The 25077-nt window shown below is 42.0% G+C and overlaps 2 protein-coding genes across 3 annotated transcripts; one reads left to right on the plus strand and one right to left on the minus strand.

Moving 5' to 3' along the window:
• Positions 1 to 1071: 1071 nt before the first annotated feature.
• Positions 1072 to 23468, minus strand: apc2 (APC regulator of WNT signaling pathway 2). Its single transcript, XM_015007583.2, has 13 exons — positions 23316 to 23468; positions 21917 to 22007; positions 20466 to 20844; positions 19433 to 19532; positions 19240 to 19347; positions 18390 to 18464; positions 10086 to 10184; positions 9081 to 9492; positions 8811 to 8909; positions 8546 to 8685; positions 7972 to 8166; positions 7628 to 7842; positions 1072 to 7519 (listed from the first exon to the last, which is right to left on the minus strand). Exons 1-13 carry the CDS (start codon positions 23454 to 23456, stop codon positions 1981 to 1983), a joined length of 7593 nt encoding a protein of 2530 aa, XP_014863069.2. The 5' UTR covers positions 23457 to 23468; the 3' UTR covers positions 1072 to 1980.
• On the plus strand, positions 12333 to 16653 carry LOC106930186 (uncharacterized). 2 transcript variants are annotated; one of them, XM_015007587.2, is made up of 5 exons: positions 12333 to 12504; positions 14316 to 15066; positions 15223 to 15334; positions 15458 to 15495; positions 15889 to 16653. In XM_015007587.2, exons 2-5 carry the CDS (start codon positions 14400 to 14402, stop codon positions 16446 to 16448), a joined length of 1377 nt encoding a protein of 458 aa, XP_014863073.2. In that variant the 5' UTR covers positions 12333 to 12504; positions 14316 to 14399; the 3' UTR covers positions 16449 to 16653. The 2 variants fall into 2 exon arrangements, with proteins under 2 accessions (XP_014863073.2, XP_014863070.2); XM_015007584.2 differs by having other exon boundaries at positions 12334 to 12504; positions 14312 to 15066.
• Positions 23469 to 25077: the final 1609 nt, after the last annotated feature.

Genomic DNA, 25077 nt, shown 5'->3' on the forward strand with positions numbered 1-25077 from the left:
ATTGAATTACTTCTTCAACATGCCATCAAGTTTGGAAAAGGCCTGGTAGTGAGCCATTCATTTGATCCAGGTGTGTTTGAGCAGACTTCCATCTAAAACCTGCAGGACAATAGCTCTTGAGGACTCGGGTTGGAGAACCCTGAAGTAGAATACTTAAGCTTCTGCAGTGATGCACTGCAGAGTGAGATGGAGAACAGGCACAAGGGAAAGAGCTCAGCAGAGTATACACACAGTGGTTATTTGATATACAAACATGACTTCATTTGTGTTATCTGAATTTCTCGAAAGCAGTATTTCAAGAGGGGGTAGTCATTTGACTTCAGAGGACTAAAAAAGGCAAATTAAATGTCTGATATTGTCCAACCTAAGAGGTTTCTGCTTACTGTTCAGTCTTAACTTTGTACCTTCTCCTGTGCTTAAAGCCAAACCACCACTGATAACATATTCTTGACTCACTCAATAGCAAACAGTACCTGAATATCAGCAAAATCAAACATCCCAATGCATTAACAGATGCATGTGGCTGCGTTGTTCACCAATTCACAGTTTGCATTGTTACACGTTTTTGCGTCACAAAAACACAGATGGCATTGGACTGAAAAATCCTTCCTTTTGAATTACATCATGGCATTATTCAGTACCAACAATGTCTACATCTGTGTGTACACAGTGAATATATGAGCATGCTGTCAGCAGTTAACACTCACCAGAGGGTTTCTGTACACCTGATGTGTTATGTACAATACTAATTCAGAAAGAGGACTGAAGAATGCGACAGAAACCGATACTACTGTTGCAGCATTGAGAACATTTGTGGTAGGAAACTAATTTGAATTAAAATGGCCATCTTCCAAGTCCAGTCTAAGCAGAAATAAGGAGATGTGCATTGGCTACTCAACGTCATACTACTGAAATCAGAATTCAGATTTTGGAGTTTCAGGGTTTATTGTTGATCCCAGCAGCAATGTGACTTTGAAATGACTGGTAAATACAGCTATTGTGCAATACAAAGACATAAGGTCAATGTACGCCAATACTGCTAAACCAACTCTTTGTATTTATAAGGCCAGCACCTATTCTAAAATATTAGGGCAAAAGCTATTTTTTAACAGATTTTGTTATACCTCAAAAACAGAAGTTGTAATTGTTCGTAAATCAGCTTTGAACCTGTCACAATGCACTATGCCTCCTTTTATAAAGTTTATATTGTTTCTAAAAACCATGGCAATGTTAAGTCGCCTGTGTACAAGGTTGATTCCACAAATTAATAAGACAAGAATAGCATTGTAATATCCACCTGTATACAGCTTGCATACAAATAGAAGTAGTGATACATTTATTTGAAGAAATGTCTCATCACAAATGACTTCCATAAGTCTAATGGTCTTGAAGCATCTTTGTTGTCAAGTGGTAAAGCAAGGATCAAAAGCTTTGATTTATAGTGCGTATAAAGGACTTTACAAGTCATTGTGTGTTTGTTTGTGTATGTAGTGAGAATCTGTAGTCATCTCCAGTCCACCACAATTTGAACCTTCTTAGCCAAAAGTCCAACCGAGCAGTTTCTTGAAAATGTTGCATAATGTTGTTCAATTCAATTGTTTCCAAGAGACAGTTTGTGATTTATGTGGTGGGATACAGTTCATTGTCTTTTATGCTTTGACTACATTTCTACCAGGCAATGATTAATCTACAAATACAAAATAGTATAAAAAGATGCAATATCCTGGATAGATGTTCTCTGAAGGGCATCACGAAGTTTTTGGTGGTCAAATCGGGCCACTCTGTCTCCATGCATACATCCAACTCTTTAGCAATGACAAATGGAAGATCTGATCAGTTGTTCAGAGAGAAAACTTTGAAGGGAATGAATGGGATAGGAGAAAGGGTCAATATTCGAGGTATAGGACTAGCACACTTGTGTCCAATAGGGTGCTGAGTTTAAGTCTGCAGTCATTCATTGATTGGTATCCACCAAATACTCTACAGCTCAATTTTTCCCCCAGCCTTTTCAGTCATTGTTGCTGTCTGGCTTTGCGGGTCTTCCAGGCAGCAGGCCATGGGGCTGGGGGTGTAATTAAATGGAGTGACTCTGGCAGCCTTGCTCCGGGATCCCTGGTGGAAAGTGACAACTCCGCCAACATGGCTGTCTGATGTTCCGGTAGTACTGAGGCTCTTCAGTGAGCCATCTGAATCTGCATCCTGATGGCTACTCCCAGAGGCAGCAGTAAATTTTCTAAGGAGAGCCAGTCTGGCCTCTTCCTCAGAGATCACTGGAGCTGTTTCAGCTGTTGGAGAAGTACTTGAGTTAGTTTTGTCATTGGATAAATCTTCTGTCTGGACTGTTGCGTCTGTTGTCTTGCGAGATGCAAGTACTATTGTTGGCAGTTTTCCTGGTAGAGCGGGTAATTTTGGTTTTTCCCCATCAGGAGAAGGCACCAGTGGTAACGCATTGGCGGGCAGCGTGCTTTTCAATATCTGAGGTACATCTTCATCCCTGATTCTCCTCCAAGTAACTCCAGTATTACGCCGTGATGTGGATCTCTGCCCTTTCTTCTTTGTGTCATCCTCGCTTTTTGCTCTTCCACTTGAATCAGAGGACGATGAACGTAGCGAAGAACGGCTGGTAACACGACTCAGTATATTTATGCTTGGTGATGAAGCATGGCGCTTAAAGGTATCTTGTTCTTGTTGGTGCCTGACCCCAGCGATTCTGCCGGTTGCACTTCGCTGGGCTACCCTGCAAGGACTTTCCGAACTTGTTCTACGAGCTGGACGTCTTGCAGATAGATCTCTTTCGCTCGATGTTGCTCTTGACAAAGTTGTGGTCTGCTTCTGGAGGCCAGGGATGGGCTTTTGGACTTGCTGAACTTTTCCAGGATATTTTACCTGCACCCTTTTTGGGGCTTGCACTGCTAGCTTTAGCTCCTGGCAGCGTGATGAGCACAGGAAGACAGCTGAAGCTCCAGGAGCTGCCCTTCGCGGGGATCCATTTTGTGATCTTGGTGTATTGTGAGGAGAGCCATCACGTCTAAATGGTGTCCTTGATTCCTTAATAAAAGTCAGCTGCCTCAGGAATCCATTTCGATCAGATTCACCACTGCTTGAATGGACAGAAGTCATCCTAACCATGTCAAATCGATTGGCTGGTGACACTCTTTTCCCGTTAATCTGATGACTTTGTTTGGGTGAAGTTTGGTTAGTTACCAGTGGTGACAAAGGTCGGGGCTGCCGGGTTGAATTCTGCATAAAAGGTATCCGGACAGGTGACTTCTGAGTTTTTGGTGGGGGAGATTTCTCATTTTTATTAAGAACAGGAGAACGTCCTTTTCTTTCAGGGGGGCTACTGGCTGGTGAGCTGCTACTTGACGAGGTAGTCTTTTTCTGGATTGGTTTACTTGTCTGAGTTGGGGACACTGTTTTCTTTTGTGACTGCTTGGATGGTGTGGAGCTCTGTGATGATCCAGAGGATGAGCTTTTTGGTATCCTTGGAGGTGGAGTAGAGCTCCTTTTCGGAAGAGACAGTTCTACGTCCTGGGGCTGGCCAAGTCTGTGGAGACTCTTTGACCTGTGTTGGGCAAGGTGTGGATTCTTTGGAGCATCTGTCTTGCTTGGTATTTTTCTGGGAGGAGGTCTCTGTGATGGAGCCGTCGCTTGCTGTGGTGTATAGGTCACTGTCCTGCCTCTAAACACAACTGGTAAGTTGGGAACTGGCTTGCGTTGTGCAAAGTCTAAAGGCTTATTAGCCTTTTTATCTTTTGCAAATTTCTTTTCTTTAGGTGTAAAGCTAGATGTAGACATGAAAGACAGAATTGACTCTGTCTCTTCAGATGATGGCTCTTGAGATTTTGAGGCTTGCAGTCCAGTGACAACACAGTTAGCTCCTTCCTGTATTGCTCTCCACTCAACACTGTTGAGGTCTGAATCGTTATCCCATCCCGTATCATCGCTATCCATTTCTTCATCCATGTCCCATCTGTCAGAGTCCTTTTGTTTATGAGTAGTTTCAGTTTTTTTCTTCCTGGCAGCCATTTTTCGCCTCTGCTTGGGCATGGCAGATGTTATGCACTTCTGGAGGAGGTCATCCTCTGAGTCCATGCTCACTGAGCTCGGTGAGCTTTGTTCTTCATACTGACAGTGCAAAGTAACAGCCTTTGTCTGCTGCGCCATATTGAGGGTTTTATTGTGTCTGTTTTTGTACCACATTTGCTGTGCTTTTGCTTTATGTTCCTCAAATTCAGCATCACTGAGTGAACTGACGGAGGAGCTGAGTGAGTAACATGCCAGGGATTCATCCCGTAAAAGATTTTGTTTTAATCTCAGAAATCCTCTGGGCTTTCCTTGGGAGTTATCTATCCTGCCTATGTTTGTCATGCTTCGGGAGAGAGTGCTTCTAGCTGCCTCCTTCATCTGTTTTCTGCTGGTTCGTTTGATTACTTCTTCATTGTTGTCACCATAGAAATCGATACTATCCTCCGAAGAATGTGTCATTTGTCGAAACATTTTGTTTTCTTTCTGTGTTCTGGAGTTGACGTTACTTTCTTTGTTTTGTTTTATAATTGGCAGGTCAAACTTCCTGTAGGAGCCTTGACCTTGTTGCCTCATCTGTTGATTTGGAGATCGCTCGCGATTTTTTAGGCTAGCTACTCGGTCAGCTACCTCTTTGCTCTGCATCAGCAACTTCTGAGTGGGAATGACATGTTTGGTGGTTCGGCTCATTTGGATCTCCGGTGGGTAGGCTGCCCCATGTGGTTTGTGGAAGTGTGAAAATATCCGCAAGTCTTCAATCCTCTTTGCATCATTGTCCATCACTTCCTGTTTGCTCAACCCTTTAGCTGTGCAGTCTTTAGCCCCCCTGTTCTTTAGAGGATACTGAAGAGTTTCATCACTTAAAGATGTTGTACTAGAGAAGTTAACAGGTGTTCCCTCTGCAGAATCAGTGAAGGAAGAATCGTCCAACTTCAAGTCTTTTTGTGGGTATATATTTCTCCTTCTAGGACAGATTTGGGTTTTTCCATTTGGAAGCATGTTAAATTGTAGTTGCATTGGTTTTCGGATCTGGGAGTTGAGTACGTTGGAGGGAATGGCAGTCACCAGGGATGATCTTACTTTTCTAAACTTTGATGGCATCGCTGAGTTGATGCATTCCTTCAGAATTTCTATGTCTTCTTCTGAGTTTCCCTCGCTGTATCGTTCCCCGTTGTCAAATCCTTCCTCATCTTCGTCGAGGTATGGGAGATTCTCGTCATTTTGCTGGAGTAGTGGGGTTAATTTTAACTCCACATCTTTCTGGATGTAGTGCTCATGCAGAGGCAAAGCACTTAAGCTGGAAGCACAAGAGAAATTTTCTGTGGGTTTCTCAACTGTAAAATATATCATGGTTTCCAGGTCCGGAAGGTTAAACCTCTCCTTGGAATCTGTGATCTCTATGAACTTCCGCAGGCTGTTTTCCCACTGTCCTGGCATCCCTGTGGTCTGTGTCTCTGGTACATTCGACTCGACACAACAGGGGGTTTTACTGCGACTAGGAGGCATAGTTTGTCCTGGGCTGTCTGGAAGATCACTGGGGCTTATTGTTCCATCAATCATCTCACTGCATGGATCACTTTGGATTGAACTGGCAATAGAAGGAGACTCAAAACTGCCCAGTGAACTCACAGAGCTACAGCGGCTTAGGACTAGGGGTGTATCATGGATATAGTTCTCAGAGGAGCTTGATGGAGATCTGTCTTCATTTATAGCAGGTGAAGCGCCCCTAAGGAACACCTTTTCCTTTTTGGGAGTACGAGATATCTCAATGGGATCTTTCTCTTTGATGGGGAGGGTTTTTGAGTCTGTCATCAGCAGCTGACTGTCGCTCAGATCCTCTAAAGTTTCATCTTCTTGCTCTTTCTTCACTTCTTCGCCATCATCCACCTCAATTATCTCTAAAGACGAGTCACTCTCCAGCTCATTCTCACTCTGTCCGTCTAGCCCGCCGTCACCAGAAGAGAGTGAGGACAGTGAACTGCATCGTGAGAAGCAGATTGGAGTGTTTTCCACTGAGTATTTCTGGACCGTTTCCATCGTCCCCACTGTTGGACTTCTGGTGGAATTCATTGGAGCAAATTTTGTAATACTTCCACCAGTCAGTACATTGGGTACCCATGCTTGCCTCCTCATCGCTTGGGCGGCCTGAACATTGATGGCCGTCTTTGCGACTCCAAATTTTGCCACACTCTGGATGAGTGGGACCTGTTGATAACTAGGAGAAAGTTTGATCGATGTCATGCTTACATCAGAGGATATTTTAGTGGACACACTGACAGGTGTTTGTACTGGTTGTTCTTGGTTCTTGTCGATGTCTGTGTTGCCGAGCTCCACATTGTCCATAACTTTATTATCCACAGAATCTCTCTCTGGAATATCCTGCTGGTTAGTCTGATTCAGGACGCTCTGTCCTACATTGAGATGTTCCTGATGAGCCACTTTGAGGTCAAGTTGGTTGGGTCGTTGTTGTTGGATTGCTAGAGCCTTTGGAACAGGCCGCACCTGGTCTTTGCTACCGCAGTATCCATCACTGGTGCTGCCACTGTTCAGGCTGTCTGTTGACACACTTGTGTGGGCAGTTTTGAGACGTAGAAGGGCATGGGCTCTGCTGAGGCGTTCTCTGTAGGCTAAGCTGCTCACATCGGACAGCCGGCAGGGGGAGCATGAATTTGCTCGGGCTTCGTTAAGCTCATCTTGTCCATAAGGCCAGTCTGCCAGGTGGTCCTCAGAGCTGAGGCTAAAACTGTCCTCAGAGGAAGTGTGCATGGTGATGTCATCCACTAGTCTGTCAATTTTTGCCACTGTGTTGGTAATCTTCTTTGCTAATTTCTCTGCTGCAGCAGAGACCACGTCATCAGGAGGAGCATGTTTCTTCTCAACCATCTGAGGCAAGTCTATATCTCTCTCAGGTTCATTATCTCTCCTATGGGGCTGATTCTGAACAAAGTTGGAGTTGGTGAGATACACTGGCAGCAAAGAGAAGCTACCAGTGTCCAAACTGTTGGAGTTATTGGGGGCTTCATCATCATCAAAGCAACCAGAATCAGAGGCATAATCCTTCGCCAGACTTTCAATGTGCCTAAGAGGTTTGTTGAAGCTCAAATGCTTGGAACTCTGTTTCTCAAGAGTATCAAAGGTCTCAGCGAGGTGTTTGGCATTCAGCTCAGCCTCAAAAGCTTTCTGTTTCCTCATATAGAGGGAGGGCACGCAAGAGCCAGGGGATAGCACTGCAGTGTCTTTGTATTTCAAAGGTCGATTGGTGAGGAGGTTCCTCAAAGCTGCAGCGCTGCCCATGGCGATCATCTTGTGCTTAGAGTGGATGAGGTTGCGCAGCATGCTAACCGCCCCAAGATCCCACAGCAGCTCCTGGTCTTTGGGACTCCTGGCTGAAAGGTTCCAGAGAGTCCCGCAGGCATTGCTCACTATGGTCAAGCTGTGAGAGCGCAGGTGCGCCAGAAGAGTCTGGAGACAGTTGTGGTCCCGCAGGATTTGCCTACACAGGAAGAAAAATAGACTTACTTAAGCTTATATTTTTATGGATACTGAAGGGAACTATAGCATAAAATGTTTTTACTGTATCGGAACACAGAACTTCACCCACCTGTAGTCCTCTCGCGTGGCGATCAGACTCGACACATTTCGGAGAATTCCCCCTCCACTTTCGATGATGGCGAGCGAGTTGGTCTGACAGCGGTATGTCAGCGTGCTGACCAGGAAACCCAGAGATCCGTCGACGGAACAGATCGCCACTTTGTTATCAATGTTGTGGGCTGACAGGTTCCACAAAGCACTGAGGACACTCTTCAGAGTTGACTCCTGTAGAGAAGCATATTTTTCCCAACACAAGAGCAGGAAACTTCAGTAAATGTTAAACCCTTAGCTCCATTTTCTACAGACCAAGTATCCATTTCAATACCTGTATTTCACCAGTTTAGTTTTCTGTACCTTGGTTGCCTGCAGGGCACAGGTCATGAGTGCAGACACACAGCTGATGTCTCTCAGAACTCTCTTGGTGCTGATGTCGGCCCTCCAGGACAGGTTCCTCATGACGCTGGAGACCACCTGATGAAGCTCCTCGCTGTCTGAGGACAGCTGGGCCACCAGAGCCTGGAGGCAGCTCTTCCTCGAACACAGGGTGGCCTGCAGGAGGACAATGAGGGTGCAGACATGAGTAACAGACAAGCTAACACTTCTGATATGCTAAACACTACTGTACTGCTTGTACACATTCCTCATGGGCAAATTCTTTACTTTACTCAAATTAGCACTCCCAAATATAAATATTTCACCATGAGTTTACTTATTGGAATCAGGCTCAGTGGATAGAGACAGGGAATAAAGTCTTGAGAGGCAAATATTTCTCTGGACTCCATTTTTCCACATTTAAACTAAAGTCAAATTCTCTCCTGGTCTGTTTTCTTACAGACAAAATGGATGACCTGTGTCCTGTTGGTTAGAAACACTTCAGGCCCATTTAGTCTAGGATTTAGGGGATCCTGCCTCCACTGTTTGACCGAACCTTATTGACGACGTCACCAAAGGTGAGGTTGGTGAGGCCCATCCCAGCGTAGCGGCGCAGAGCCATGTTGATGGGGTCGTTCTGCATGCCATACATTTCCTGCTCGAGGTGGATGAGATCTGCCACCACCTGAAGACAACCTGTTGAAGAACAACTTGCTCTGAACTCAAAACTCACAACAATTTACACTGTCAAGCTAGCTTAGTGCTAGAATAAGTCCTCTATTCTCTCCCAGATGCTAAGAATTAGAAAGTAAGGCACAAACCTAATTCATTCATGGCGCGTCTGTACTCTTCTTCAAAGGACATCTTCATGATGGCACACATGGCCTGACAGATCTGAGGGTCCACAGGTTCAGGAATATCTGCACATCATAGAAAAAGTTAAAGGAGGTCAGCTTAAACCAAATCAAAGCTTTGTGGGATCAATAAGGGAGTGTGCTGTAATCAGAGTACTTTCTGTATCAAGTCCTATTAGTCTACCTGGAGCATCTGATGCCACTAACTTGTGGTTCTTGTGAGTATTTTAGGCTCACCAGACGTTTTGGTGCCTCCAGGTGAAGGCGTCACGGCATGACTCTCGAGCCAGTCCCAGCCGCTGTCACAGTAGGTCCGGATCTGCTCCAGCATGTGCAGGACCTTCATCTCCCGGTGGGCCTGACCTTCGTCCTGCTGTGAGAAGATGATGTTGTGTAGGGCGGCGCTCGCTCTGGATTTGGTGTCTCGGCTGCAGCCGGTTGAGGCGGTGCCGCCTGCCGCCTCCCCGGGAACTCCATCAGGAACTCCACCGGGAACTTCATGCAAGATCTGAACCAGCAATGGGACACAGCCGGACTTCCTCATGGCGATGCAGCTGTCCTGAGAGCTGGACAGAGCCAGGAGAGTCCGGGACATCTCGTCCTTGTCCCTGTTCGCCAGCATGGAGAGCAGCCAGAACACCATCTCCACCTGAGGAGGAAACGTAAACAAAGTTAAAGCTGGAGACACAGAGAAACGGGCAGGTGACTGTAATCAGGTGCTTTACGGAGTTTGTTGTTTTGGTCTGCATCAGAGTTCGATTACACATTCACACCTCCCCAAACGAACCGGACTTTCTAGACAAACAGAGTTTGATTTGATTAACTAAACAACTGTTGAGTTTGTTGCTGCTTCTTGACCAGGACTACCTTGAAAAAGAGGCTTTTAATCTCAAATAAATTTTATTCTGGTAAAATAAAGGTTAAGTAAAATAAAATTAGATTTGTGGTTGCCATGGAGATTAAAGGATTTATCAAACATGCATGAAAGAATAAAAGCAACACTCCATGTATGTTTCTGATGATGGAATAACATAACTTGATGGAAAGCTAAAAAGAAGTCGATTTTAAAGTTCTTTTCTATTAATCAACAAAGCCAACAAGACATTTTATTCTAAAGATATTTGTGTGCCTGGTTAAATGTTGAGGTAATATGAGTTGATAATAACCTTGTTGGTGTGTATATGTTCAGTATTTCTGACTCTTTAATGTTGGAAACCCTGAATGTGAGTGAGGAGTTGTTACCTTGCTGCCTCCGTCTGCAGCTTCAGCTCCTGCGGCTGCAGCCGATGAAGAGCCGCTGTTCTCCGGTTCTCCAGCAGGGGGCTTCTCCGCTCCAGATAGCTGCACATGAAAAGGGAAGAAGAAAGCATGAGACAATCTCTGACCCAGTTTCACTGCTTTCACAGCTCTACTTGTGAGAGGTTTAGAGGTTTTATTGAAACTGTCGCTGCTGTGGCTCCACAGACTGCAGGGCTTTATTAAAAAGAAAGGTAATGGTGCAGAAAACCAAACAAACTCGAAACAGGTAAATACACTAATTCCAGTTTGAATGTGTCTTTTTGTGAATCTGACAGCTCAAATCTGCAGATTAATGTGGCCTGGAAATACCCAGTTTCTACGTATTTGTGTCTGGGTTTGTAAGAGAACAGAAAACATGTTGTAAAATGTTTGTTTTACCACCTGCATACTAATCCTGCTGCAGATTTTTGAGATCTTTGTGTGAATCTGATTCACATCCAGACATTTAGGCCCATGTGCCAAAAACCGCATTCCTTCAGGACCAAAGAGCAGCTCCAGACGGGAATAAAACACAACTTCATTTGGATTCACAGCCTGACATCCTCAAGAGATTTATATCAAAGCCTTCACCCTCCCGTCTTCTCTGCATCCCGTCACCATGGCAACGCCTCCGGCTGTGAACCGTGTGTAAAGCAAGAGCTGCCGATGAACAAAGAGCAGAGCTGTTTGTGTATTCTCCTCCTGTTTAACAAAGGAAACCTCGATGTTTGGCGTTGAATCCGCCGTGGCTCCGATCCAAACGGGCCCCATTAGAATACGGGCTGCAGCAGCAGAAAGCAGCAAGGAGCCGACAAATTGGAGGCCGGCTAGCGGAGCTGCTGCCCCGACCGGCTCCATCTGCCTGTCCGCCTGTCTGTGACAGAAGATGGAGATAAACTGAAATTTTCTCCACGCTCAAGTTTACCGTTGCGTTTTGAAAGCGAAACCAGGCAGAACGCCGATCGCTGGTCCACAGCCTCTGTCTTAAAGGGGCAGTAACGTGTAAAATCTACTTTGTTTATCTTTCCATCATGTTTAATGTTATTCCTTCATCAAAAACAAGCCTGGAGTGTTGCTTTGACTCATTCATGAATGTTTGAGAAACCTAGCTCCGCCTTCGAATCGCAGCTCCTCCTCCACTCAGCTCCTTCAGACAAGCCAGCAGAAATTAGCAAACACCTGGTGGAACTGCTGAGCTCATTATAGGAGCTGCTGCTCAGTGAAACGCTGGTAGAAACGTTGTTAAAGGGTTAACAGAGGAGCCATGTTGTGATGGCTTCCTGGAGGCGGAGCTTCAGAAAGAGCAGGAGTTTTTAAAGAGACAGAGGCCTGATTTCAAGGAATTTAATTAGGAAGTTACATTTCTTTAAGTCATATTTGCTAGAGCATTTTGATAATTTAAGGTTACTTTATTTGCTATAAAATGGCACTAAGCGCCTGGAAAACTCAAAATATCGCCCCTTTACTACTAGACTTGTAAATAAATGACGAGATCTTTCAATTTTAAAATGTAATGGAGAAAGCAGATCTGTTGCTTAACTACTTTGACCAAGAAGAACATATTTCTAAGCAGTTCTGTTTGGGCCACCCCTTTCAAACCATCAGAAAATCAAATAAACAGATTTTTTAATTGCCCAATTTGACAGCAACCATCCTCCATATGCATATTATTTTTAGCAACGTATCATTACTTTTATTGGGTTGCTGCTTGCTGCTGTAAAGGCACGAACCTCTAGGATTTTTAATATCTATAAAAAAATTTAATGAAGAAATTTGGGAGCAGAAAGAGATTAAATTGGACGCAACACAGTTTGCATCATTTTAACTGTAAAACAGGAAACAAATAAAGTTTCTAATTAACAACTGTTTAAAAAAAACCCAGTCCTAATTAGTTCCAATGTCTTAGACATTAGAACAGATTCAGACCTTAATGATTTTCATCTAGAATGTGGAACTAAAACCATGCTGAAAATCAGGAAATGCTGCACATCTGCTTCTAAAAAAACATGTTTCACATGTAAGAAATAACTGACTGGAGTTATTGTTTTCTTTCTGAAATTGATCAGATTTCTCCATATGATTTGGGAGCCGAAGGGGCCGTCCTACTGAAACTGCCCGGGGCCCTTCAGAAGTTAAGCCCAGCCCTGATCCAAACATATGTTGGATTTTCCTTCTTTTCAAAGTAGAAACCAGAACTGCTGCTTCCTGTAGCCAATCACATCCTCCGGTGAGTGAAATATGGAGTCAAACAGGTCGGACGGCAGCGGGATGAGCTGAGTGACAGAAAGTTTCTGAGGGAGGCGCTGGTTCCTTTCTGAGGTCGGATCTGTTGTTGTTTGGGTTTTTAAATGAAGGATGAGGGGAAAATGCGACTGAAACAGCGGTGAGTATCTGATGATCTCCTAATGTAGATTAAATTTACCTCTGAACAAGCCTGAACAAGATCGGAGGTTTACGGAAAACCCTGAACACACCTTCTGCTGCCAGCTTCCCAGTTTCATTATGTCATGGGTTTTTTTAGTTTCATGGTGTTATGCTGGTAGAATGGGTTATTAAAGTTACGTCACGCTGTGCTTTGATCAGCAACATTTTAGACTTTATACAGTACAAAGTGATTTAAAAAATAGACATACTTGATCTGTTTGGTTATTTCTATAAAGTATTTACAGCAGTGGTGTCCAAACTAATTCAATTTGAAAGAACTCCAGGAGCAACAACAGTTTTAGCATTTTTTTCTCAGTTATAAGCAAAAATTATTTTATATTTATCTGCTAAATAGACAATAAACAATTTAGTCCAAGTTTGAAGAGTCTTAAGTGTGACATTTTTAAACAAGGGCTAATTAAAGATGGAGGGCAACATCAGCTCCATATTATTATATATATGATCCATGTATCCTTAGATTACAGTAATCCAATTGTTTTATTTCCTTTTAACTCTTCTTCCAGTTTCCTTTTAAAGTCTGTTTGGCTGTGAACACAACAGTTTGACCTCAGTCACATGAAATAAGTCTAGATTTTGCTATAATTGTTTTTTTTTTCTTGGGATTTGGTTTTTAGTATGATTTGTCAAAAACAATATACTAATATAAATAGATATTTATGAAAAAAAATGAGAAAAATCATTAAACGGAGAAGGAAAATTATTCAACAGTTACATTGGAAATAAAAGATAAAAAGAAGTAATATTGACAAATATTCCTTTATGTCACATTGTATAATTAAAGTTGGGAAAAGTTTCTATTTTCAACATGAACTGAAAATAGATATTGCATGTCAACCATTTTTCCTGAGAAATGTTTCTTTAAAGAAAAACGTACGAGTCGTGGGTGACCATTCAAAGCTAGTTGTTAGCCTATCTGTGCTAATGTTTAGCTGAGAAAGTAAGAAGGTGATTAGCCTATCCAAAGCTAACGCAGCGTTGTTTTAAACATGCCAGGCCTTTAGGGGGCAGTGCAGCACAAAGCTAAAGCTTCTGACAGCCAATCAGAACGCTTAAAATCAACCATGTCTTCCTGTTAGGAATTAAATGTTCATTTGAGTGGAAAGATGTATAAGTTGAACTAATTTTAAATAGAATATAAAGTTAATAAAACACCAGACGATGTTGATTGGGAATCAAGTCAAAGCAAGTAGGTGGAAGGATTGGCGCATTATCTGTTGCAGACTATAATCCACGGGACTTTAAATCTCTATTTTTACATACACAAAGAGAAATATAGAGTTCTCTCAAAACTTTGGCTGGAGTTTTTATAAATAATCAAAACTTAAAAGTACATTTTCAGCAGGAAGGAGCTTGTTTTAAGTCAATAATTCCTTAATATTAATGAAAAAGTTCTAGTTCGACTGGCAGATTATTTCACTCATAACATGGAAAAATGTCTTAAATAATCTGCCAATGGGAAAAGTATTCTTTTTTTAAAATCAGTATAAATAAATTATTGACTTACAACAAGCTCCTATTTCCTGCTGAAAATGTGCTTGTAAGTCAGTTTTGTCTCATTTCAAGTGTACGAAGATATTTGCACTAGAAACTAGACCAAAAATACTTGGTAAGATTTTCTGTTTTTGCAGTGTGTATCAGGATGCTGTAACTTAATTACTGGAATACTTAATGCTAATATTCCAGTAAAATAGCATCTTTCAACTTGTAATCACTATTAATCACTGATTCCACATATTTCCTGTTAGATAGGGCTCCATGCTGACTGCAGATTTCAAGGCACATCAGAACATGTTGGAAATCAGAACATTAAACCACTGAAGCAGATTGAGGAAAATGAGTGTTCCTAAAGAACCGCCGGCGGTGAAGCGGCCTGAAGCCCGGGAGGATGACGACATCGAGCCAGAGGAGCCGAAAGGTAAAGACGAGCAGGGAAAGGATTTCCCGAAAACGACTCAAACAGCAAAACCAGCGTTCAACCCTCTGACTCTCATCAAAGACGACTTCAACCAGTTTAAAGAGGAAATGAAGAAAATGTTCAAGGACAAAGACTCGGATCCCAAACCGAGCCAATCAGCGGAGAAGAATAGCAGCCCTCTGACTGTCCTGAAAGAGGAACTCTCCAACGTTTTCCGGTTTGGTCCTTCAAGAGGTCGAGAGGACAAGAACGTGGAAAAGAAGGAAGACTCCAGGAACAACCCCAGGACAAAAGCCTCAAGAGCAGAGAGACCAGAAGAAACGCTGACGAGTCTGTTCAGGAGGGAGAAACCTCTCCTGAAGACGGCTCAAACAAATCACACGAAGGAGGTTAAACAGAGCAAAGAAGACTTCGAAATAAATCCAACAAAACAAAACAAAGAAACTGAAAACACACAGGAATCTAACGACCCGATAAACTGCCTGGATAAATCCAGTCAGATGACTGGTTGTGGTTCAGAGAAGAGAACCGAGAAGACAAAGACTCCAAAACCACAAAGTGAGAAGCTGTTTGCATCAACAGCAGGTACGGCTCTGAATCTATCAGCCAAACATAAAATCATCAACTCTGCTGTATTATCTCTGTAAAAACAACAGACGCTCCTACATGTGACCAACCTGCTGGGTTTCTGAAACCTGTCTGCACTTCTGTTAAATGTGTGTAACGCCGTGTTTTTTGCAGCTCCTGAAACAAGTAAAACTAGAATCTGGGAGAACGAAGAAAAAGAAGAAGAGCCTTTAGAAAAGGTTCTGTCCTCTGAAGTCAGTTTAATCCCTCTAAGAACCAACCTGAGGTCAGTTCAAGCAATTCACACGTTTAGCTTAATGCAGAATGGAAATGAAAACCTATGCAGTAAACATTCATGAGACCCCATTTGACAGGTGTAATCTGAAGGTTTTACTTCCTTATTTTACAGTCACCAGCCAACAGAAGACTTCTGGTCTCTGAAAAACTGTAAGTTAACATGGATTTTATGTGCTTAGCATTAGCATTAGCCTCCACCAAATACCATGTTGATACAGGGCTTTAGCGTTAGCGTATCTAGGTTTTTAGTGAGCCTTCCCAGTTTGATCTGCCAGCAGAGTTGAGTTGGGAATCAAGTCAGATAAATGTGAACACTTTACATGAGAAAAATTACTAAATATTTGGGTTTTCACTTGGACTTTCACAAAGTGAATCATGACTTTACTTAACGACTCTACACTTTCATTTTCACGAAAAAATACTTGGTATCTCACACCAAACATCAAATGTGTTACAAAGAAGAAAGCCTGGTGTAGCATCCAGCTCCATGTTGTCTACCTGCCATCGAGCTCATGAAATGTTTTGTTATTGTTTTACCAACAGCTGCAATTTATCTGACCTTTGACCCCAACACGGCCAACTCAGAGCTTCGCTTAGCTGACGGCAACCGAAAGGCAAGTCGAGACTGGTTGACAGGTGGGCGTGCGGAGCATCCGGAGCGATTCGAGCAATGCCCCCAGGTTCTGTGCAGAGAGGGGCTGCTGGACTCGGCTTACTGGGAGGTATCATGGAGCGGTGGCGCCGACATCGGCGTCACTTACAACAACATCTCCAGAAACGGAGACACGGCGAGCTGCCTGCTGGGTCACAACGAGCGGTCCTGGAGTCTGGAGTGCTCCAGCGGGTTCTACACGCCGAGCCACAACAACAAGAGATTCCAGTCCTGCTCGCCTGAACCCTTCAGCAACAGGGTCGGCGTTTACCTCAACTGCCCAGAGGGGACGCTCTCGTTTTTCTGCGTTTCCAAGGACGCGATGGTTCACCTGCACACCTTCACCTCCACCTTCACGGAGCCGCTGTACCCCGGGTTCTGGGTGTGGGCCAGCGACGGCTCAGTGACTCTGTGTCAGGTGGAGCTGAACTGGGAACGTCTTCTGAAGTGAGACTAACGGTGCGACTGAAGAACTGCTGACGATTTCCAAACTGTCAGTCTTCTGCTGCGGCTGAGTGAATGATGCGGGCGTTAACCGACCGTCAAGCATCTTCTCATGAAGGACACTATATGTATGAACCAAGGAAGTGTTACTTTACAAAGATTTCATGACAAAGACTAAATGAATTCTATAAAAATTAAATATTTAAGTACAATTAATGAATTCTGTCGTGTTTACATGGTACCCTCCTCATGCAAACCTTTACAAAGCCAGAACCTATTACTCAAACTTCACATTTCCATGTTTTTGTTCTTCCAACTGGGTTTCTACTGCTTCTAAAAACAGCACAAGCACTTAGAAAGACCACCAGATGCATTACGGTGATAAGTTAATGTTTTCTGGCATCTGTAAAACGACCTGTTTCAAAAACCTTCCCAATGGAACCTCATAAATCAGCAGCCACTGCCCTGTTACCTAGCAAGCCCAGCAGAGTTCCGCCCGTCACCTAGCAACCCCAGCAGAGTTCCGCCCGTCACATAGCAACCCAAGAGGAGCTCCAGCACGTCTGATCAGCTGATTAGGAGCAGCTTATTTGACAAGAAGCCCCAAAACAGCTAAAATCTCATAATCCAATAATGATTTTGTGCAGAAAATGTAATGAACATGTTTGGTATCCCCTATAGATCTATCCTAATCTGTTCAAATGTGACATTTATTTAATTTAATTTATTTTTATTGAAGGAAGACCCACCCCTACGTTTCTGTTTTGTATCCCTTTCTGTGCTATTTCATGCATGTAGGGCTGTTGTAAACGAATATTTTAGTAATCGAGTAATCTATCGATTATTCTTACGATTAATCGAGTAATCGGATAAAAAAAAAGTAAAATGAAATATTGGTAAATCTGGCATAATACCGGTGTTACTATCAGATATCAATATCAGTCCAATTTTTCATATTTGAGCATCCCTAACAGTTGCTTTTTTGTAGTTTAGAAAACTAACCTGTAACAATAATAGCTCACTTTCTAAGTTAACCAGAAGAAAAGTTATAGAAAAATCTGAAATTATATTGAATTTAATAACAAAGAGGCAGGCTCACAAATATGCTTATAAAAAATGTCTACAATCCAGCTTTTAGTTTATGTATTCATCTTCAGTGAGTTTAATAGATTAATTAAACTCACCTTGCCACCTAACCTGTCACGCTTTGGGTTTGAAAATACGGGAAATGCCGCCTGGAGTGGGAGGAGAGGGCGAATGAACGAACGTAAGATGGGGTGGAGGGGAGGAAATAGACCAGCGGACTGACGAACCGTTAGACCGGGGGACGAACACGGGGGGAAGCAATACGGGATATTTACGACACCTTCACTGGTCACACTCAGAAACTCATCTACCAGCCATGTACGATGCGCTCCGCCACCCGTTTCTTCAGGCCGGGATATGAAATTTATTGTGCGGTTCGTCGGTAAAGCTACATTTACACGGTAAGCATCAGCTACTCAGCCGCCCGCCCTGTTCAGGCTATCCGCTCACCTCAGCGCTCTTCCCGCCGTTCGCTTTCAACCAGCAGCCACGGAGGAGAAATGCTGCCGTACTCCAGGCATTCCCCCAGTCATTTTAAGGATGCTTATTGGTTCCCCAAAAACGATAAAAAGTCGGGCATTATCATCAATCAATAAAATCCCCACGGGCCAATCTTGAAGATTGGACTTTATGCCGCTGAGACTTAGCTTTTGTCAACAACTCAGAGGCGGAAGTGAGAGCTCCGCGCAACGCAAATGAAGTCCCGGCCAGAACACGGTGCGCTAACTAATAAAACATAAATTAACGAAGCTTCGAGGCAGGTAAATTTTCCTCGAGGAATTTTAGTAATCGAGGTCGTTTCAGCCCTACATGCATGTGTTGGTGTGTGTTGGTGTGTGTTGGTGTGTGCAGCCCGTCTCACCGGCAGCTGGCTCTCCTGACCCCCTCTGGCCTCATGCAGCTCTTTTTCCAGCTGCTCCAGACGAGCTGCTCGCATCTGCAACACATAAATCGCATTGAAACCGCTGAAAAATGCTGTTTATACCAGCAACTTTCACTGTGTCATCTGCAGGGGCGTATCTAGATTATTATTCTCAAGGGGGCCTGGCAGGGGAGAAACTGGGGGGCACAACAAAATGACAATTTAATCCAAATGCACTGAAAGTCTTAGATTACAATGAACAGTAGGACAAAACTTGAATAGTAAAACTATTTATTTTATTTTACATTTTATTTATTTATCATGTTAAAACTATGCAGTAGATTTGTTTAGGTTTAGGACAAAAGCTCATTTTTCTAGTCACGTTAGCCTGCTTAGCTTAGCATAGCCTTACCTTGCCTAACTATTATGCTGACTCTATTCAACTTATCAACTTAAAGTGAAAATTATTGAACCATATAGAGTACTAATAGAAAACAACAGTTTAATTCTCCCTGTTCTCCTTTATAGGGAGTTTTTTGTGCAGCAGTCTAAAGCTGCTTTTTCTTCTTCTTATTAAACATCATAAACATCAACCTACCAATGGATGGAAATTAGTCACTTTGATCTCAAGCATTTGCATGTAAATGTCAATTAAAATATAATGTCTCATTTTTAAAAAATAAACATGAAGTAATGAACAAAGAACCAAACTATTGATGGTGCTTGTAAGAAAACAAAAGGAGTGTTTCTGTCGTCGACAGACACCCACAGACAGCAGTAATAAAATTCTTATTTCCATTTTATTACGCCTTTCTGTTATTCTGATTAGTGCGGCTGCCAGCAGCCTCACCTGAGTCCTGTGCACCATCTCGTTGCTTGCTAAGTAGCGCTCCGCCATCAGAGACCGATGCACTTTGTCCTCCAGATTCTGTCGGATTAGATCTAACTGAAGGGAAATCTGCAGCAGCACACAGAGGTCAGAGGTTAACTAAAGACGGTGAGGTAAAGGAAGCAGCGACCTCCACGTTATGTTTGGTTCTCACCTCATCGATGCGTGGCAGCTGTGCCAGCCTGTGACACGTATGTGAGAGCACCTCCAGGCGTTCCCGCTCCTCTCGGTCAATTTCTCCCAGCAAAAAGTTCCTACAGGGACCAAAATCCCACCGTTGGCCTCTTTTTCATGTAATAATTCAATAAAACCTCTACACAGGAACTGAGACGATGCTTACAGTCTGTCATTATTAGCTATTAAAAATGTTATGCTTGCTCCTAATTGAGTTAACTAGTTAAAATGTACTGTATTTTTAAGTTACGTAGATTATGTACATGTGAATTTTTCAGTTAATCCCAGTTTGTCTCTTCAGTTTCATCTAGTAAAAGCTGAATTATGCAGACTTGCTACTTAGTGTATGAGCTGTTTTCCAACCATCAGCTTTTTAATTTTATAGTCAAACGCTCAGATTTTTTTATACTCCATATTATTTGATCTACCGAAGTGCTTTTACCCACTAGCTGCTATGCTAACAGCGTAGCTGCTATGCTAACAGCGTAGCCAGACTGCATAAAACCATGTTATGTCTAAACTCCTCAGATGCTACAAAATTATGTAATTTACAACAAATTTATGCATTTCATCACTCAGAGGTAATAACTTTATATTTATTACCTCCCATCTTTAATTTCCATTTTTTAATTTTCCAGATTTCATTTGTTGCTAACATGTTGTGATGCTAAGTAGAAGCTTGAAGGACAGTTTTTACAGAGACTTCATAATTCATTTTATTTGTCGTTTTTATTGTTTTGTTTATTTATTTTTGGTTATTTAAAATGTCTTCCTGTTTCAGTGTTAAATGTTCTTATTTAACATTATTATTATACCGTTATATTACTTGAAAATGGTCTCAAAACAGGATTATTATTGTTTATCTGAATAACTTCTGAGACATTTTGTCGTTCAGAAACATTTATTATTACATGTTTCTGAGTTATTTCTATTTATTTCTAGAAATAACTATTTCTATTTAAGATTTTAGTGAAAAATAAAGAAGTGTGATATTTATTTGTGGATTTCCTGACCTCTCTTTGTACAGCTCCTCGAAGTGATGGTCGCTCAGCCGCCCGTCTCCTTCGCAGATCACCGCCGTCTGGGGCGGCGCTCCATCCAGGAAGTGATTAGGCAGCATGATGGCGGTCTCCCCGCCGGACACCATGCTTTGGCGAGGTGCCGCTCGGAGCGGGCTCCTGGCTCGGTTCACGGCAGCCATAGAGGAGGAGGAGGAGCAGCAGGAGGACGAAGGCAGAGCCAAGTGATCCTCTAGATCCAGGCTGCCACTCAAAGCCGGCCCGGCGCCGACGCTGCCCCTCATCCCCGCGCCGCCCAGGCCAGAAGCCAGAAGCCTCAGGTTGTGAGGTTGGTGTTTGAGTTCGTAGTAGTTGGTGAGATCCATGTAGAGCTCTGAAGAACGAGGAGAAGACTGAGGACTTTAAACTCCATTTGGAGAAATTACTTTTAGCATTAGCTAAAGGCAGAGGCTGGTGGATTTCCCAAAACCTTTACTCAATAAGAGCAGCACTACTTCAACATATCGTAACTGATCAAATTATCAATCATTTAATATTTAAAAAATTACATCATCAGATGGACCAAAACATAAAGTTACCTGGAAACTTTGGTATTTTAAAGACAAAACTGACAATAATTCATATAAGTTACAAAAAGTAATGAAATCAGGAAAATACAATGTTTCCAAATAAGTTTCTTTCAATAAAAAACTTATGAAACTTTAAACTGCGGGTGTGTCTCTCTCTGGTGAATTTTTGGTTAAACATGTTTGTTTTTCAGTCAGTGGGAAGAAAATCCAGAAATTTGACTCAAGTAAGAGAAGAAATACTTCATAATAAAATTACTCAAAGTACAGAGTAGTAAAAATACTCCTAAAAGTAATTTTTTTCAAATAAGTTACTCAAGTAAATGTAATTGAGTAAATGTAACTAAAACCCAACTGCATAACTGATAGGACTTACAGACACAAGCTAACAGGAACATTAAATCAAGATTTCTAAATCAATATCTCGTCTTTTTGGTGAGGATGATGAAAACAAACAAAACCAATAGTTTGATCTCTCTAGATAATACTTTATACTCTTTTAATAAAACAAACTTAATCTCGGTTTTTGGTACATTTTGGTTGTTTGAATTTCAGTATTTTCCTCAAATATTGCTTCTGTTTAGTTACAACAGCTGCTTTTTATTCCCTTTAATTATTATAAACTTGACTCAGTTGCTGCATTAGTTTCATTTATCTGATTATTTCTTTCCACTTATGTCAGACAGAAAACAGCGTTCTGCTTTTAATCTCTGCTCAGCCTAACTGGATTCAGGTTCAGATGATTTAATTGGACCGAGTCATAACGAGGCAGCCAATCAGATTAGCTGGACGAGTCAATCCCTTCTTGTGGAAATGAAGAGCGGTCCTGGGGGAGTTCTCACTGTTTGTGGTGAGTTTCATGAGGATAAATGCCGTTACCTTTGAGTTGGTGCAGCACGTCGGTTCTCCCGGATGAAGCCAGGTTTCCTGCTTCCTGCTCCAGTTTGCTCTGCAGCTGCTTCAGCATCTCCTGCATCCAAACAGAGAAAACCCAGAGTTAAAATATTTACTAATCTGGCTAAAAACACAAAGTCCTGGCATCAAGCATCCATAAAAACAGATTTTTATACATCAGATGGAATCAGTCCGCCTTCTTCCTGCTGCACATCCTGACTGATAAACTGAAGCTGCTGGATAATCCAGCTGCACACGTGGCGGCGCACATGCAGTCTGGTGACTGGAGCTGCAGGATTAACGGCTGCTTTTATAGATTAATTTATCATTTCTTTAATTCAGTGTTTTTATTTAATTTGTAAAGAATATATGTGCAGGAAACAGGGTAATGAGAGAGGGGAAGACATGGCAAATGTCGCCAGGCCGGGAATCGAACCTGTGACCACCAGCACGAGGACCAAGGCCTCAATATGTGGGGCTTTGCCCCTGCGCCACCACAGCACCCCAACTTTCCTCATTTTAACCTTTTAAATTATTACCATAAAATTCCTACTTCGTTCCACTAACATTACAACTTTTTTCTCATGTTGTTACTTTTTATGACTTTTATGTTATTTTATTACAATCTTATTCTCTTATTATTTTGACTTAGTGCCATACAACTTTATTTGCATAATATTATTACTTTATTCTTTAAATATTATGATTTTATTTGTCGTATTATTACAACTTTCTTCTTGTATTATTCTGTCTTACTGTCATATGATGTTATTCTGACTTTATTCTTGTAATATTACGGCTTTATTCTCACATTATAATGATTTTTGTTGATGACTTTATTCTTATAAAATTCTGACTTCATTCTCATATTATTATGATGTTTTTCTCGTATTATTCAAAATTTTTTCATTTTTTTCTCTTAGCTTGGCCCTAAAGGTTGTCAGTTTGGACCCAGCAGAAATGAAGCGATCAGAAGACCCATGACCTCTGACCCCTGGCCCTAGACACACTGCAGCTCCCTTGGTGCACAAAGGAGAAAAGCAGGAGGTCCTTCCTCCCAGCAGCTGTCAGACTTTAGAACAAAATCAATAAATGTTTGAGTCCCTGCTGGAGATTTTACAAACATTTATTCTGTTTTTACTCATTTTTAAATAAAAGCTTTTCTCTCATCTGTTTTTCTGCACTACACTGGTGCACTGTAACTTTTATGTTTTCTGTGTGAATCGACGTATCAAGGATGTTTCTATTCTATTCAGTTGTTTGTTTTTCAGTATTGGATCTGATAATCAGTCAGAATCAAGGGAAACCTGCCTGTCACTGGTTTAGATGATTTGACTGAATGATTCTCAGTGAGTCTCTGCGGTGCAGCAGCTGCTCGACTCACCTTCATGCCAAACGTCTCCGTCTCCAGTTTGCACAGGTGGTGCGAGTTGTCCTCCAGCTCCCTCCGCAGGTGGGAATTCTCCTTGCGGAGGACCTCCACCTGCAGGGCCAGATGGTCGTAGGAAACCACAGCGTTGGCCATGTTCACCCACTGCAGCGCCCCCTGCAGGACAACAGGGTTTACACATGCAGAACAAAAGCTTTAGGCAAACAGCTGATCACTGGCTGTTTGCAAAGTTACACAGTAAACAACTAACAGTTTATTATTTAAAGTCATATTTTCATCATGTTATTCATACATTTCTAAAGCCAATAGTTCTTAACTAAATGTTTACTTCACAAGCTAAATATCTGGGTTACAAACTAAACATTTAATTTGTAACTTAAATATTTAGTTCAACTAAACAAATAAATGTATTTGTTCTTTTTCTCTGTCTGTGTGGATCATGAGTCTAAAGTTAGATCATGAACATTAGTTGAAATAAAGCAATCAAAATAATTCCAGAGTACATAATTATTTTCCAAACTAAATATTTAGTTCAGACCTAAACATTTAGCTTGCTAACTAACTAGTTTATTAGCTAAATAAATAGCTTGCTAGCAAGCTAACCAACTTGGCAGTTAGTTAGCTAAAATGTTAGTTAGCAAGCTAATTAACTAGCAAGCAATTTAGGTAGTTAGCAAGCTAAATATTTAGTTCTGAGCTAAATGATTCAGAACATGTAGCCCAGTTTGAAAGTAATTTGGAAAGTTAGTAAGGTAACCAACTAGTTAGCTCAATATTTAGCTAATATGCAAATGAGTTAGTTTGGAAAGTAAATGTTTACTTTGGAACTAAGTGTCTAGTATTTAGTTCAGAGTTAAATATTTAGTTTGCAAACTAAATATTTGTTTCACTGAGGATAATGAGTCTCTCTGTCCTGCAGGAAACAGGAAAAGTTTTGTCTCATTTAATGTCAGTTTGCTCAACGACCCGTTTTCAGCTGTAATTTTGTTGCATCTCCATTAAAAACAAAGAAAACGTCTGAAAATTCCCCTTATGAGTGAGAGACGTTACTGTGTGGCCGCCTACCACTGCAGAGCTCAGCTGGTGTGGGTGTGTGTGTCTTTTATGTCCTCCATCAAAGAACTCAGATATATTGATGTTCACCATTGCCATGGTAACAGGGCGGCATCCCTTGCCTCATTAATATGGCGATACATCAAGTCTTTGCCAGCGCCTTTCTCTCTCTCTCTCTCTTTCTCACACACACACACACACACGCACACACACACACACACACACACACACACACACACACACACACACACAGAGTTGCAGTCGCTGCAAAGTGTTAATGATTAAAGGACACTTTGATCTAATCAAAGGTTTGAATCTTATTTGATTCACAGCATAAAATGTGTTGATTCTGAGCTAAAATGGAAACAAAAATTTCTGAGTGGCAGCTATGAAAGAAAAAAATCTAATCGGCAAAAAGCTGAGGATAACCAGCTTTTCCTACAGGACTAACACTGATCCTGAGTCAGCACTTACACTTAAATGGAGAGAAAACCCAGAAAAATGTACAATAAATTTAATCTGAAAACAAAGGCATGAAAGGAGAGATGCTGCAATCTGCTGACAGGACAAAAAAGATGAACTGATGCTGCAGTTGTGAAAACAGTGAAGACTGCAGCACACCCACTCAGAAACACCAGGAATCTGAACATATTCATGCCCAGTACACCCCCGTAACCTCCCAGTATCACCCCAGTAACCTCCC

Source organism: Poecilia mexicana, unplaced genomic scaffold, assembly GCF_051168715.1.
Source record: "Poecilia mexicana isolate PSO_F unplaced genomic scaffold, ASM5116871v1 scaffold_4, whole genome shotgun sequence".
Classification (NCBI taxonomy): domain Eukaryota; kingdom Metazoa; phylum Chordata; class Actinopteri; order Cyprinodontiformes; family Poeciliidae; genus Poecilia; species Poecilia mexicana.

Coding starts and splice junctions, on each gene's coding strand:
- apc2 (XM_015007583.2), bottom strand. CDS start 23,456: ATGGCCAACGCTGTGGTTTCCTACGACCATCTGGCCCTGCAGGTGGAG. Junction 19,533..20,465: donor GAGGAGCTGTACAAAGAGAG/GTCAGGAAATCC, acceptor TGGTCCCTGTAG/GAACTTTTTGCTGGGAGAAA. Junction 19,348..19,432: donor AGCTGCCACGCATCGATGAG/GTGAGAACCAAA, acceptor GTGCTGCTGCAG/ATTTCCCTTCAGTTAGATCT.
- LOC106930186 (XM_015007587.2), top strand. CDS start 14,400: ATGAGTGTTCCTAAAGAACCGCCGGCGGTGAAGCGGCCTGAAGCCCGG. Junction 15,067..15,222: donor GCTGTTTGCATCAACAGCAG/GTACGGCTCTGA, acceptor TGTTTTTTGCAG/CTCCTGAAACAAGTAAAACT. Junction 15,335..15,457: donor CCTCTAAGAACCAACCTGAG/GTCAGTTCAAGC, acceptor CTTATTTTACAG/TCACCAGCCAACAGAAGACT.